Raw genomic sequence first — 12,871 nt, 5'->3', positions numbered from 1 at the left:
GAAGAATCTGGAAGAGGTAGAAGGTCAAAGTGAAGGCTCAGGGCTAGGTTTGGAAAGAAGTACCCTTCATGCAGTTGATTGCTAATGGGTTGGAAGTTCAAGTCCACTCAGAAGTACCTCAGTAGAAAGACCTGTCAATTTACTTCCAAATCATCAGCCCCTGAAAACCCTGCATGGATAGTATCCTCCTGCTCTGACACAGCCAAGGTTACCATGAGTCAGAACTGGCCTGACAGCCAATGGTTCACTAAAGAGACCGCAGGCTTACTCAGGATGAAAAGGGAACAACTTTGAGCATCAGGCAGGTCCGCTTTCAAAGCAGCTGTAAAGCAAGGAAACACACCTTCATGCTCCTGAACCCAGGTGCCAGGCAAGTTGGCAATTGGCAGGCATGTGGTCTGAAACAAAGAGGCCCTGGTGGTGCGGCGGGGTCAACTTTGGACTGATAACAACAAGGGCAGTGGTTCAAACCCACCAGCCCTTCTTTGGGAGAAAGATGGTGCAAATGGTTTAACTCCTGGTTACAACCACAAGGTTGCCAGTTCAAGTCCACCAAGAGGAGCTTTGGGAAAAAGACCTGGAGATTTGAAAATCGCAGACCCTGAAACTCCTAGGGAGCGCAGTTCTATTCCGACATGCATAGGATCGTCCAAAGTTGGGGTCTGCCTCATAACAACTGGCTGGATTTTTGAGGCTTTCAAAAAACCCTCCAAACTCACTGCCATCGAGTCAATGCCAACTCATAGCGAACTCCCTGTGGGGTTCAGAGAGTGTAACTGTTGACGGGAGTAGAAAGCCATGTCTTTCTCCCATAGAGAGCCTGATGGTTCCAAACTGCCAAACTTGAGGATCGCAGCCCGATGTGTAACTGATACACCAGGAGGGCTCCTCATCTGGGCCCTTTAGCGATGGCAAATCCAATTCCCTACTTGATGGCAGGCATGTTCACCACCCCTGTCAACAAATTCTGGCCTTGGCTGGATGGGCTCTGTGGCCTCCCTCAGACGAATCCCTCCCTCTGCCTGGACCCCAGCTTCCTGATGTGTAAAATAAGATCCAGGGTTTCCCAAGTGGGTCCTTAAAGTTAGCAGGTGATGACAATAGGCTAGTTCCCAAATGTGAACCCCAAGAGAGGCTGTGCTGCAGTCCTGGAGCGGAGGACGCCATGTAGCCAGCCCTGCGCTAAAAGCAGAGCATCTTGTGATAGCTCCACAAATGACCCACAGGTCAAAGTGCTCAGGGGCCAATGATGAGAAACATTAATCAATTATTATGTCATAAGGATGGTTTGGGAAGTGAAAGCTTTCTAAACCAGTGACTCAGTGGATGGAAGACGTGGGAAGGACGGCAAGGGGTTTGGAGAACACCTGGGTTATACATTCATGAATATTTTAGCCTACCAGTTATCTGGCAGTGTATCTTCATGGCAGTTTGCATGTTGCTATGATTACTGGAAGGTATGCCACCTGGACTTCAAATGCCAGGGTCATCCATGGTTTCACAGGTTTCAAAGACGAGGAAGAAAAGCCTGGTGATTGACTTAGAAAAATTAACCAATGAACACCCTATGGGTGACAAGAGATAGTTGCCCAATACAACTAGGCTCAAAAAATGAGTCTAGTGAAGACCTGGCTATTGGCAGGGCTGGCACAGCCCTGGTCTGCCTTGGCATGGACATGCTGGCAGATGAGTATGGAGCCCGCTTGAAAGAGCCACTCCTCCAGGTGCCCAGGGCGGCTTTCCTGGTGTTCTCACTGTGCCACTGTTTATTTTCACAAGGCACCCAGCTGCTGCGGCGATGATATTTATATCAATAAGTGCTCTATTCATCTGCCGGTTTCAGGGGCTGCTTGCCAGCTGCATATGGCAGCCAACCTCGGGGCACTTCTAAGCCTGATGGTGTGTGTGTGTGTGTGTGTGTGTGTGTGTGTGTGTGTGTATTTGCATTTAGAGAATCAGTTCTCAAAAGCTGTATCAACATCTGGGCCTGAGAGATCCTTCATGCACTTAGGACCCACCCTGGCAGGGGGAGTAATAGCGATGATCATGACCCTTGCTTCTGTATGTCCTTAACTGAGCTTCTAGGTAGCATCTCCTTTGAGCTCCAATTTTGCAAAAAGCAATGCTGGTGACAGAGAACAGCTGCAGATAGGCTGTCAGAGCCTCCACTTCACTCCCGGGTCCTGGGAGCAGACTTCATGGGTGGATGCTTTCAGGCAAAGGAATGGGGTGCCGGTCACTTTGGGCTCTGGAACTCTGCAGACCAGCTTCCATTGCTCAGGTCTTGAAGCTTGGAGCCACTAGCAATTCCTCTTTTCATCTCACACTCTGTCAGGCTCTGTTGTGGGTTCTCCCTTCAAGATACACCCAGAATTCTCTCCCTTACCCTCACCTGGCCCAGAGCTACCATCCCCTATGACCTGGATTCATCCAGCTGCCTCCTCTCTTATCTGTCTCTTCTGCTGTTAGTAATCACCATCTGTTCCTGCATCGACAGTCTAGTCTCAGAAACACAGCCAGAGGGGCCCTTTCTTATAAAGCCAAATCATGTCATTCCCTGCTCAGACACATCCAACGGCTTCCTATTTCTCTCGAAATAAAACTCTAATTTCTCTCCAAGACCTTTGAGGCGTCTATGATCTGGTGGTGTCACGTGTCTGACTTTCGAATGCTCTCCTTGCCCCACGCTCTTGCTCTAGTCACGGGGGCCTCATGGCTGGTCCTTAAATTGGCCACTGTTCACCTGGAGCCCTTATTTCTACCGCTAGGAACGTGTTTGTTGGAGACGATCCCTCAGCACATTTTCTCACCTCCTTCCAGTCGGTGCTGAAATGTTACTTTCCCAATGAGGCCGACTCTGACCTCCTAGAGAAGGTTGCCTCCCACACCCCAGCTCCTCCGGTCTGCATCAGCCTGCCCTCTTATTCCTCTTCAGCTGCAGGAAGCCCACTGCAATTAGTCTATTGGTTCTTGTCAGCCTCCCGCCTTAGGAGCGCTGTGGTGTGGGGAGGTGAGAGTTCAGGGCTTTGGCTGGAAACGTTCCAGCACCACGGACAGCGCCCAGCGGTGAGCTTTGGCTGTGCAAACCCAGGGGCTGAATGGATGACCAGGATCTCATTTGAGAGGCTCCCCTTGAACCCCCACCCCCCAAGCTAACCCGCCCCTCTCTCTGCCCTCCTCTGCCTCCCTCTCCCAGATCCTCTTCCTACCCGCCTTCTTCTCTTCCTCCTGCCTCCCCATCTTGGACAATTCCACCCTGGACATCGAGAGACTTGGCCACCATCCATCCACTTCGTGTCGCCTACCACAGCAGACTGCTCCCTGGCCCTTGCACACTCCATCTCTGGAAACACCGTCACTCTCAGCTCCCACCCCCACCCCCCGCCCCCATTCCCTTGCCTCTGACCACTTCCCCTGTTCAGGATGTTACCTTTATTTTCTGCACCTTCCCAGCGTGCTTCTCCCCAACCTCCGGGCTTCCAGGCTTGTCTTCTGGTCCCTCTCTGGTCCCTGGACTTAACTTCCTCATCAGAAATCCGGCCTTGCTCTGCCTCACAGACTCTCTGGGCTCTCTCCTCCCTGGGCAGTGAACGCTTTCTAATCCACCTTCTCAGAGCCCCAGGGGTTCCACCATGGCAGCGGGAATGACAGACTCACCCAAGGGTACCACAAGGGAATCCCCAGACCCTCAACACCTACGGCAACACCAGCAGCTCTTGATTATGGGTGCTTCCAATGGTTGGCTTTGCTGGAAGCTTTTTCTTGAAGAAAGGACTCGGTTGCTTCAAAAATGGAAGCTTGAGGCTTACCATGCTACAGGACTGGCCCGGCTCCTTAGCTTGGCATAGCGGGGGTAGGAGGGGGAGTGGGGGGGGGGAAGAACTGCAGGCGGTGTCCTGCTGCCTCTGCTAGCCTCCCCACCTTCTCCCCCTCTTTATAAACCCAAGGCCCAGCCACAGGGATCCCAAAGCTGATCTGCGAACAAGCCCGCACATGCTCACCCCTCCTTGCCTTCGGCCCTGATGTTCCCTCCGCCTCTTCCCCGTTGTCATATCCCTTCTTCAAGCCCAAAGTCACCTTGGTTTTGAAGTCTTCGCTCACCCTCTGGGCAGAATTAATTGCTCCCTGCTCCCAGCCAGCACAGCACTTTGCCGCTGACCTCTATTATAGCACGAGGTTGGCACCATTTGCTCATCTGTCTCTAGCCAGACTGTGGGCTCCAGGAAGGCCAAGACGAAGGCTCAGAGGTTCTTTTCTTCCTGGACAAGCCCTGCACGCGGCTGGGCTCACATGGTGCTGTGCTGGGTTACTCTGCCTTCCCTCCAAGTCAGGCAAAGGTCAGTCTTGCCTCCTCCAATTTGGAATGGCTGCCCAGCCAGCGGGTGTGGCCTCCAGGAGCTGTCCTGGATCAGGGACTATTTGAGTATGTGGGGGGGGGGGAATGTTATGGCCATGGGATGCTGGGGTGGGCAGATCCAGAGTGGCCAAGGCATGAAGCCTGCAGGTGTGGGAAGGCTGCCCAGGAGGAAGCCACAGTCAGAGGATAAAGGATCTGAGGTTGGCTCCAGGCTCTGTCAGTGCAGGTGGCACTGCAGAGGGGCAGGGCTGGTGGGAGTGGCAGGTATCAGGTGTTCTTCGGGGGGCGGGTGGGGGGGTGTACAGGGTTGGGGAGGCAGACCATTGGCTCGGCAGTGCCTGGGGGATGGACTAAGTAAGTCTGGCCCCGAGGGAAGCTGGGGAAAGCCCATAGGAAGGAGGGTCCTGGCTGGAACTGGGAGGGCCTGAACCACAGGGCCTGGTGAGCAGCCGAGTGGGCAGGTTTGGGGATCCACTCTAGGTGGTACCCACTGCCCAGGGGACGCCAGCCGAAGCAGCATTGCCATGGCCCTCAAGGGTACTTCCCCCCCCACATCTAGGGCGCAGCTCATCTGACGCGCCCAAGGCGCGCGCTGCTCCTACCTGTGCAGTGTCCATCTCGTTCAGCATCACCACGGACGAGCAGTTATAATCAAACACCAGCCTCCAGAAGTCCGCCACCGTGTTAGGGAGAGGGTGCTGGGTGACCACAAAGGCCGCGGGCTGCTTGTGGCTCTGACAAAACAACGGCACAGGCTTGGTCACACGCACAGCGGACAGTGCTGCCCTGCCAGTCAGGAGGCTGAATGGCTTTGCCCAACAGATGACATAAAGCCCTTTTCCCTATCCTCCTCTCCCTGCAACCTGGCCCCAACTTCTCACAATGGATCCGCTCGTCTCCAAAAGAAGGCATTTCATTAGGGAAGTGCCACTTGGGTGGGGATTAACCAAATAAAGTATTTATGTCCTGAAACTCAACAAACAATAATCATTAAGGTATGCGGTGAAAGCCTCCCCCTTGCAGATGAACTCTCCGCCAGCCACGGCACCTCCTCAATGCCAGGGCTCCCCTGAGTCCCTAAGCCCACAGGGAGGGTGGGGGCAGGCCCTCACATGGCAGAGAGCTTAATCCAGTTCCAAGGCTGGGACTAGGGCTTAGTTGGCATAGGTAGTCACTGCAGCCTGTGAGGCAAGTGGGCTGTGAAACATGCCCATCTTTTTAAGTCAAGCAGATTGGGGTTCAAATCTTGGTACTGCCAGTTGGTAGCTATGAGTCATTCACCCATTCACCCATTCATTCATTCACTCACTCAAGCATCATTTAGAGAGCGTTGAGCATGTGTGTGCACGTGCATATGTGTTGAGCTAAACACCATGTTACTAGTTCTCTCCAAAGCTCAGGTTCCCCCTCTGTAAAACAGGAATCATAACCCCCAAAGGTTGGTTGCTGCCCAGGCTCAGTGAGACTGACATGGGCAGATGTTGGCAAGGATGAGGCAGACGCTGAGCCCACTGGCAGCAGGAGCTGGCTCCGCTTAGTTCTGCATCTTTGGCAGCCAACATTTGAGCCAGCACACAAGAGACACTTGGTGCCAGCCCAGCACATAGATGAATGCATTCAGTCCCATTGTACAGATGGGGAAACGGAGGCCCGGAACAAACAGAGCATGTGCATCTGGACTACATCACACTGCCCGGCGAGCAGGCATCTGGAGAGACTGGGGGAGCTTCTTCCATTCTCGAAGTGCTCTGTGAAACCCAAGAAACACCCCCACGATCCCCACAAGCTGCCTTTGGAGATAATTCCCATGGGACTCCACAGTGGAGCCACAAGCCAGTGGGAAGATGGAAATGGAAAACAGGGCTAGGCTAGGGTGGGGAGGGGAGAGAGGCTTGTCCATCTAAACCAAGAGCAGACCCTTGCAAAAGATAGGGATTTGGCTGGGGCCAGGGATGTCGCCCACCATGTACTGGGCCTTGTCCTCTGAGCATCGTGTCCTCTCCAGTGGGAAGGTCAGGGGAGCACGCAGAACAGGCCACCCAGTTTCCGTGAAAACAACTCTCTCAATGCAGAAAGCATGGTCTTTCTACCATTTCTAGACATGGCAACCATTCGAGGCATTCAGAGTCCACAGAATTGAGGTTCAGAGCCTCAGCTCCATCCTTTCTAAGCTACTTGACCTTGGGCAAATCCTGGAAATACAATGGCCCTCAGTGTCTCATCTGGAAAAATGGGGATCATAATAGCCAAATGCAAAATGAGACCGGATAAGTCCAGAGCCTGACCTGGCACCCCCCCACCACTCTGTGAATGCTGGTTTTCATTCCCTTCTCCCGTCTCTGTGATAAATGCTTTATTAGGCCAGCACGCCTGACAGAGCCTTATCTGAAAATATGTTCAAGATCCGTGCTCCTGCCGGGTTTCAGGGATCAGCTGGCAATCCATTTCATGGATAACATCATCCTTTACCAGGGGAAACATTAAAAATTAACCCAGAGGACTTCATATTTTTCTGCTAGGAGCAAAGCTGCTATGGTTACCAGAAAATGCACAGACTGCGCTGGAATACAGATAAGGACTTTTTACTTATTTATTTATTTGTGTGGGAAAGGCAAAGGGACCCCCGTGAAGGCTCACAGGAGAAATGCCCTGGGCACAAAGAGAATACAATCAACACCGGAGCTTGGCAGAAGGCATCTGACTGCAGGCGGCATCTAACCTACTAAGGAGAGGCCAGGAGCACATCTGATTCTTGCTTGGCCACAGACGGCAGGAAGCAGGAGTCGGGACAAGAGGAAGACAGAGCCAGGAAGAGGCTGGGTACATTTCCCACCCCCATCTCCTCTCCCTCCTTCACATAGGTACACACATACACACACTCTCTCTCTCTTCCTATTGACCTCGGCAGATTCTGAGCGAACGCCAATTGTGTCTTCCCACTTCTGGAGATTGGATGTGGCTAAAACAGGACTCCTCGCTTCTGGGCCCCGTGCCAGGGTTTTCATGGAGGACTAGCTAGCAATGCTGTTTGTGTCCTCTCTGTCTTTCTGACCTAAGAGCTGTGGGGAGAAAGCTCAGGAGAATCAGAGGCCAGAGAGGCCGTTGGTCTTGGCCCCAGAAGAGAGCACTCTGTCTCGGAGGAGATGGAAGAGCCGTGGGAACTGGAATGACGTGACGTGAGACCTGGATGGGAGTGTTCCTCTATTAGGGCAACAGTGTTCTCAGTCTTGAGTCAGGAGACAAGGAGTCTGGGTCTGATGGGTCAAGCTAAGTGTGGGGAGGCCCAAGGAGTGAGTTCTAGACTGTGATCCAGCAATCCTGGGTGTCCGCTCTGCCACTAGTTCACTGGGTGGCTTGAGCAAGTCTCTTTCCCTCTCTGGGTACAATCCTTTGCTGTAAAGTATCTGGATGAGACTAACTGTCCAGCTACCCACATATCTACATCAACGAGGTAGAGGCGTGCTTAGTGGAAGTCACTGGTAGACCCGGGGGAGATGCACAAAAGTCAGGAACATGGATTTTTTTGGGGGGGGGCAGAGACATGGCCCCAGCCCCCAATGGGTAGGGGTAGAAGTGTTTATATTGGGCCTGATGTGGAGGTGGGCTCCAGGGGAAGGAAAAGGAGACAGTGCCCCTAACAGCAAAGGCAAGGCTTCACGGGCCCTTTGTTGTCTTCTCTCACTTGTCCAATAGCCATGCACTGGGCACCTACTAGGTGCCCTCTTTTTCTTAAGGGGAGTTCTCTGGGAACACCAAGGGGAGACCCCATGCCTGCGCCATCTTTGTGTTCTCAGGGCCAGGGTTGTGGCATGCTATAGAGGGTATTACCTGAACTGAACTTTTGGGCAAGAGTGGGCTGTGTGGGAGATGAGAAGGGGCTGTGGCAGACCCAAGGCCTCATCTTTTCACCTATTCTTTCCAGGCCGTTACGTAAGCAAAGATGGGAGCTCGGCTTGAATCCAGATTTGGACCAGGGCCTTTAGTGGGAGCAAAGGCCCTTGGGCGTGGGCTTGGAGAGCACCGCAGAATCAAATACAAGGGGAGGCTGATGACTGCAGGGGCAATCAGGGCCTGGGGACCAGAAGCCCGTCCCTGGAATGCCAGCTGGCGGGTCCCCTGCCAGGGTTCTACTTACATCCATCAGGGTTGCATTGATATAGTTGCTGGATTCTCCATCCACCGAGATGAGGAAGGGCAGGCAGCGGTCCAGAGGTAGGACGTCCATACTCCGATTCTTATCGTGGTTCCGGGGCAGGAGGCCAATGCTGCAGTCCTCAGGCCGGACCCGGGGGGTCACAATGTTGAGGGTCTATGAGGCACAAGAACAGAGAGCAGGTACTGATCAGATGGCTGCTCTTGAACAGAGGATGCTGTGGTTTTCCAAACTCAGCCCTAAGTCCCTTATCTCCACCCTCCCAGCTTGGCTTTCCGGTCCCTTTCCCAGGACACCTGCCCAGATCTCCCACCTCTTCTGCAGTAATAGTTGACAGTCCCCTGTGAGCCTTGGACAGGGACTGTGTAACACCCCCCCCCCAGAGGTCCAGCAGTGGGGACAGTGTGTCTATACACAGGCACACCCAGCTCCCAGTACTGGCAAATGATGTGAGTCCAGTTATTCAACAACTTGACCAGGGTTCTATAAAGGCTGAGTGGTCAGGAGGTCACAGCATAGGCACTGGGGGTGGATCATCCCTAATGAGTATGAAACCCCATTTAGAGCACCTTGGGTTGTAGGAAAAGAGCTCTCCCAGCATGCCTTCCGGAGAGAAAGCTGTTTGAAGGTGGAAGCGTGCTTGGCTTCTCAGAAGAGACAAGAGATCTGCACAGGTCAAGCTCGATGGGTCTGGAAATTCACAGAGCAAGCTTGCAAGTTTGCAGAGAGAGACGAACTTCTGCCGCCAATAGAGGGGATGCTATGTGCAGCCACCCTGGGTCTTGCTTCTCCACTCTTCCCTCACTCAACACTCTGCTTCTACTCCAAACCAATTAAGACTATTTGTGTGACGGGTCACTAAGGTATCAGCCTGGCTGGGCTATCATTTCAAGCAACCATGGACCTAGCATCGTTCCCTCTGCCTGGCTCCCCAGAGCCAGCTTCCTTCACGCTGCCAGGTTTTCAGGTTCTGTTTGCCAGGTGTGACCTTAGCATTGTCCTTGGGACAGAGCTCGACTCTGGCTTTGCCTTTCCTAGTGGTCTCTCAGACCAAAGCTGCCACAACTGGGGCTCTATCAGCCCCAAGCTATGGAGGTGCCGTGCCTGGGCTGTGTTCCAGAATGATACTTCTCTAAGTTCAGTGTGTGTACAACCCACCCCCCAGAGATCTCATTAAATTGCAGATTCTTATTCAGCTGGAACCCCCAAGATCTGGCATTTCCTATAAGCTCCCAGGTGGTATTGATGCTGCCAGTTTCTGGTCCGCACTTTGTGCAGCGAGGGCCTAGAACACATTCCAATTGTACAGAAGGTGCTGAGCAACCCCGAGCCCACCCAGGGATGGAGGAGCTCACAATCACACCTGTGGGCATACACTTGTCTCCCTCCACAGCCCCGACCCGAATTCAATCAGACCTCAGTTCAGAGACATACAGAGTCAGAGTTAAAAACAAATGCCAGCAATCGCTGAGCGATGGGTTAATGGTTGCTCGTGGCTGTGCGTGTTCTGTTGCGGCCTTCATTCTGCAGCTGCCTAGAGCCGCCGGTGCTGAGAGCACGTCGACGTGTCAGCTCTCAACAGGAAGGGTCTCCACGTGTGCTCTGCGCCACGGGAGCTGGCTGGGCCAAAGCCTGAGGGTGGGTCATACCTGAAATTCATCTTTGATTTGGCTGGAGTTGGTCTGGGGGTCCAGCCTGCTGATATTGTAGTAGAGTGAGCGGAACTCACACACGGGGATGGCAGTGTTGCCACACAAACACGCTTCCAGGATGGCATCGTGCACAAACACATACTGCTCCTGCAAAGCCCAGGAAAGAGGGGATTGTGGGTCAGAGTAGCGATCTGGGAGCTGGCTGTCCACATGTAAGTCCCTGTCTATGAAGGATGGCAGGTCAGTATGGTTAGAGAGTCCTTGCCCTCTGCCCTGGAGGACGAGTTTCCACGTTTCATAGAGGTCACCTGAACTATGTGCTTCTTGGATAAGGTTGTCTACCTACATAAAAAATGAGGTATTCCTGGGCATATAGGAACGGGCCCTAGTGCCCTGGCCAAAGGCCCTCGCCTTCCACCTTTCCCTGCTGCAGATGGTGTCCTGCAGATACCTGAGATTCTTTGCATAAGGCTTGCGTTCTGGTCCCAGGAGCACACCAGGGCTGTGCGCAGGGTATTAACAGGCCAAAGGAATCATTGATCTTGCAAGTGGCCCTCAGCCAAGGACACAGGGCAAGTTGCAGGATAGATGCCTCGTCTCTCTGTCCCCTTAGGTGGGATAACTTGCAGGTACATGTTCCATGCGCCCTTCCAGAATTTTCCATTGAGACTGAGCTCTGAGTTTGGACCATGGGAAACAGCTGGGTCCAGCACCCGCTACTGATCTCCTTCCTTTCTCTCCCCCACTTTCTGCCTCCCTGAACAGTATGTCTTGGGATCACATCCTATCCAAACGACTGACACGCCAATCTTTGTCTTAGGGTCTACTCCCAGGAGAAAGGAAAAACAAAGCAAAAAACCCCACAGCCTTCTGCATCCTTCCCCATCTCCCCATCTCTGATCTTTGCACATGCTCACCTCTTTCTCTGGAACCTGACTACCCTTTTGCGATGCCTTCAGTGTCTCCTTCCCTCCAGAAAGTCTCTCGATCCACCAGGGGGAAGGGGTTGCTTTGTCTTTAGGTGTGCTGTGTGACCTCTTCCTGTAGGACTTGGCTCCTGTCTCTATGGCAAGTGCCAAACCAACACCTCTCCTGTCCCTCGGGTCGTGTGCACTATTTCCAGAATATCATTTTCCCTGGAAACCCCAGCAGCTACCTTAGGGTTGGACACCTAGTAAGTACTCAATAACATTTGTGATGGAATGTCTCCGTGCAGTGACTGAAGTGATTTGGGGACACAAAGGAAGTGTTCCGTGAATTCCCTAGCCTTCCCCCCCACTCTATCTCCTTTTCTTTGTCTAGGACAGGAATACTAGTCCAAGAGTTCCTGAAAGTCACCATCTAGTCTTCTGCCTGGGTGCCCTCAGCACTGGGGCACTCACTGCCTTTCATCACTGGTTCTCCTGGTTGGTGGGGGGTTTCTACGGGTGGTGTCACCATAGCAATGCTGTCTATCCCCTTTCCCCCATACCAAGTTCTATCTTCGGCATGGGTCTCTGATCTGCCATTCTGCTCCTTGACCAGGGCCGCAACTGGACGGCCAACTTGGTCCGCCCAGGCCTCACCTCGGTCTGCACCAGGTTGACCCTCTGGGCCCGCAGCTCGCGCACACAGTTGAAGATGTCTACCACCCCTTCGTTCTCTGCCATGTCGAGCATGGTGTCAATGGCGATGAAGCAGCCAGTCCTCCCGGCTCCAGCGCTGGAAGAGAAGGTCCGTCCGGTTGGTGGGAGGAGAGCTTCTAGGAGGGCCTTCACCCAGGGAATAGAGTAGTAATCCTTGCCTCTGGGGGTTATTTTTATTAAGACTTACTTATTTTGTTGGTACTTATATAATAAGCACTTAGTATGTACAGTGTGCCAGCCATGGTCCTAAGTGCTTTACAGAACATGACTTAATTTAATTCTCCTGGCAATCCCACAAGGTGGTTGTGAGATTCCCCATGTGGGAAAGTGGAGGCACAGAGAGCTTTTCTTGCCCAAGGTCACCCAGCTGGTAAGTGGCAGAACTGGGGCTTTGACCCAAATGGTCTAGTTCCAGAGGCTGGCCTCTCAGCTACTCCTTCAATATGTTCATGACACATAATGCATACGTGGACAATAGTTATGCAGGCAGGTTTCTTGTTTGATGGACAAAGATAATCTGTCTGCAGGGTGTAGGGAATAGACAACATACTATCTGTATAATGTAACAGCATGGTGCCTGGCATCCTGGAGATGCTTGGCAAACATGTTTTTCCTCCCTCCATCATTTCCTTTCTCTTTTCCTGTCTCTGTAAAGCCGTGGAGCTGATGACTGGGGGCAAGGTAAGATCGGCCAGAGAGAGCAGAGAGATGGTTATTGGGAAGCTAGAAATCAGAGCCTTCTGGAAGTGCCTTCCTCAGCTCTCACTGTTCAGACACTGACAGAACTCCTTAGACCATTCTAGAGACGGCCACCATTACAGAGATGCCGAACCAAGGCGGAGAAGTGGGATAGGTAGAAAAGAACCCAATGAAGGCAGCGTTGTAGGCAGCTGAGATAACACAAGTTCAATGAGGCCAAGCAACTTATTGGTTTCTAGAGCTGGAATCCTGGAATTCATGTGCACAGTCATGAGACTGGCTCAACCTGCACCCGTGGCCCTGGAATCCTAGCTCAGCATCAGCATCACCACACAGGAACAAGCGGAAGTTCTGAGACACGTAGTGTCGGTAGCAAGTCTCCTGA

General features: G+C 52.8%; 1 protein-coding gene across 1 annotated transcript in view; it reads right to left on the bottom strand.

Moving 5' to 3' along the window:
- The window catches only part of PTPRT (protein tyrosine phosphatase receptor type T), a 459,397-nt gene that overhangs the window by 12,698 nt on the left and 433,828 nt on the right, over positions 1–12,871 (bottom strand). The window contains exons 20-23 of the mRNA XM_045295498.1: positions 11,728–11,863; positions 10,160–10,309; positions 8,493–8,666; positions 4,960–5,091 (exon numbers count right to left, since the gene is read on the bottom strand). Coding sequence (XP_045151433.1) covers positions 4,960–5,091; positions 8,493–8,666; positions 10,160–10,309; positions 11,728–11,863 — 592 coding nt within the window. The remainder of the gene's footprint in view (positions 1–4,959; positions 5,092–8,492; positions 8,667–10,159; positions 10,310–11,727; positions 11,864–12,871) is intronic.

Source organism: Echinops telfairi, unplaced genomic scaffold, assembly GCF_000313985.2.
Source record: "Echinops telfairi isolate 266 unplaced genomic scaffold, ASM31398v2 ScPeMD7_5592;HRSCAF=6446, whole genome shotgun sequence".
In the NCBI taxonomy this organism is placed as follows: domain Eukaryota; kingdom Metazoa; phylum Chordata; class Mammalia; order Afrosoricida; family Tenrecidae; genus Echinops; species Echinops telfairi.
Note: the sequence above shows the minus strand (reverse complement) of the source record. Positions and strands in the feature narration are given on the sequence as shown.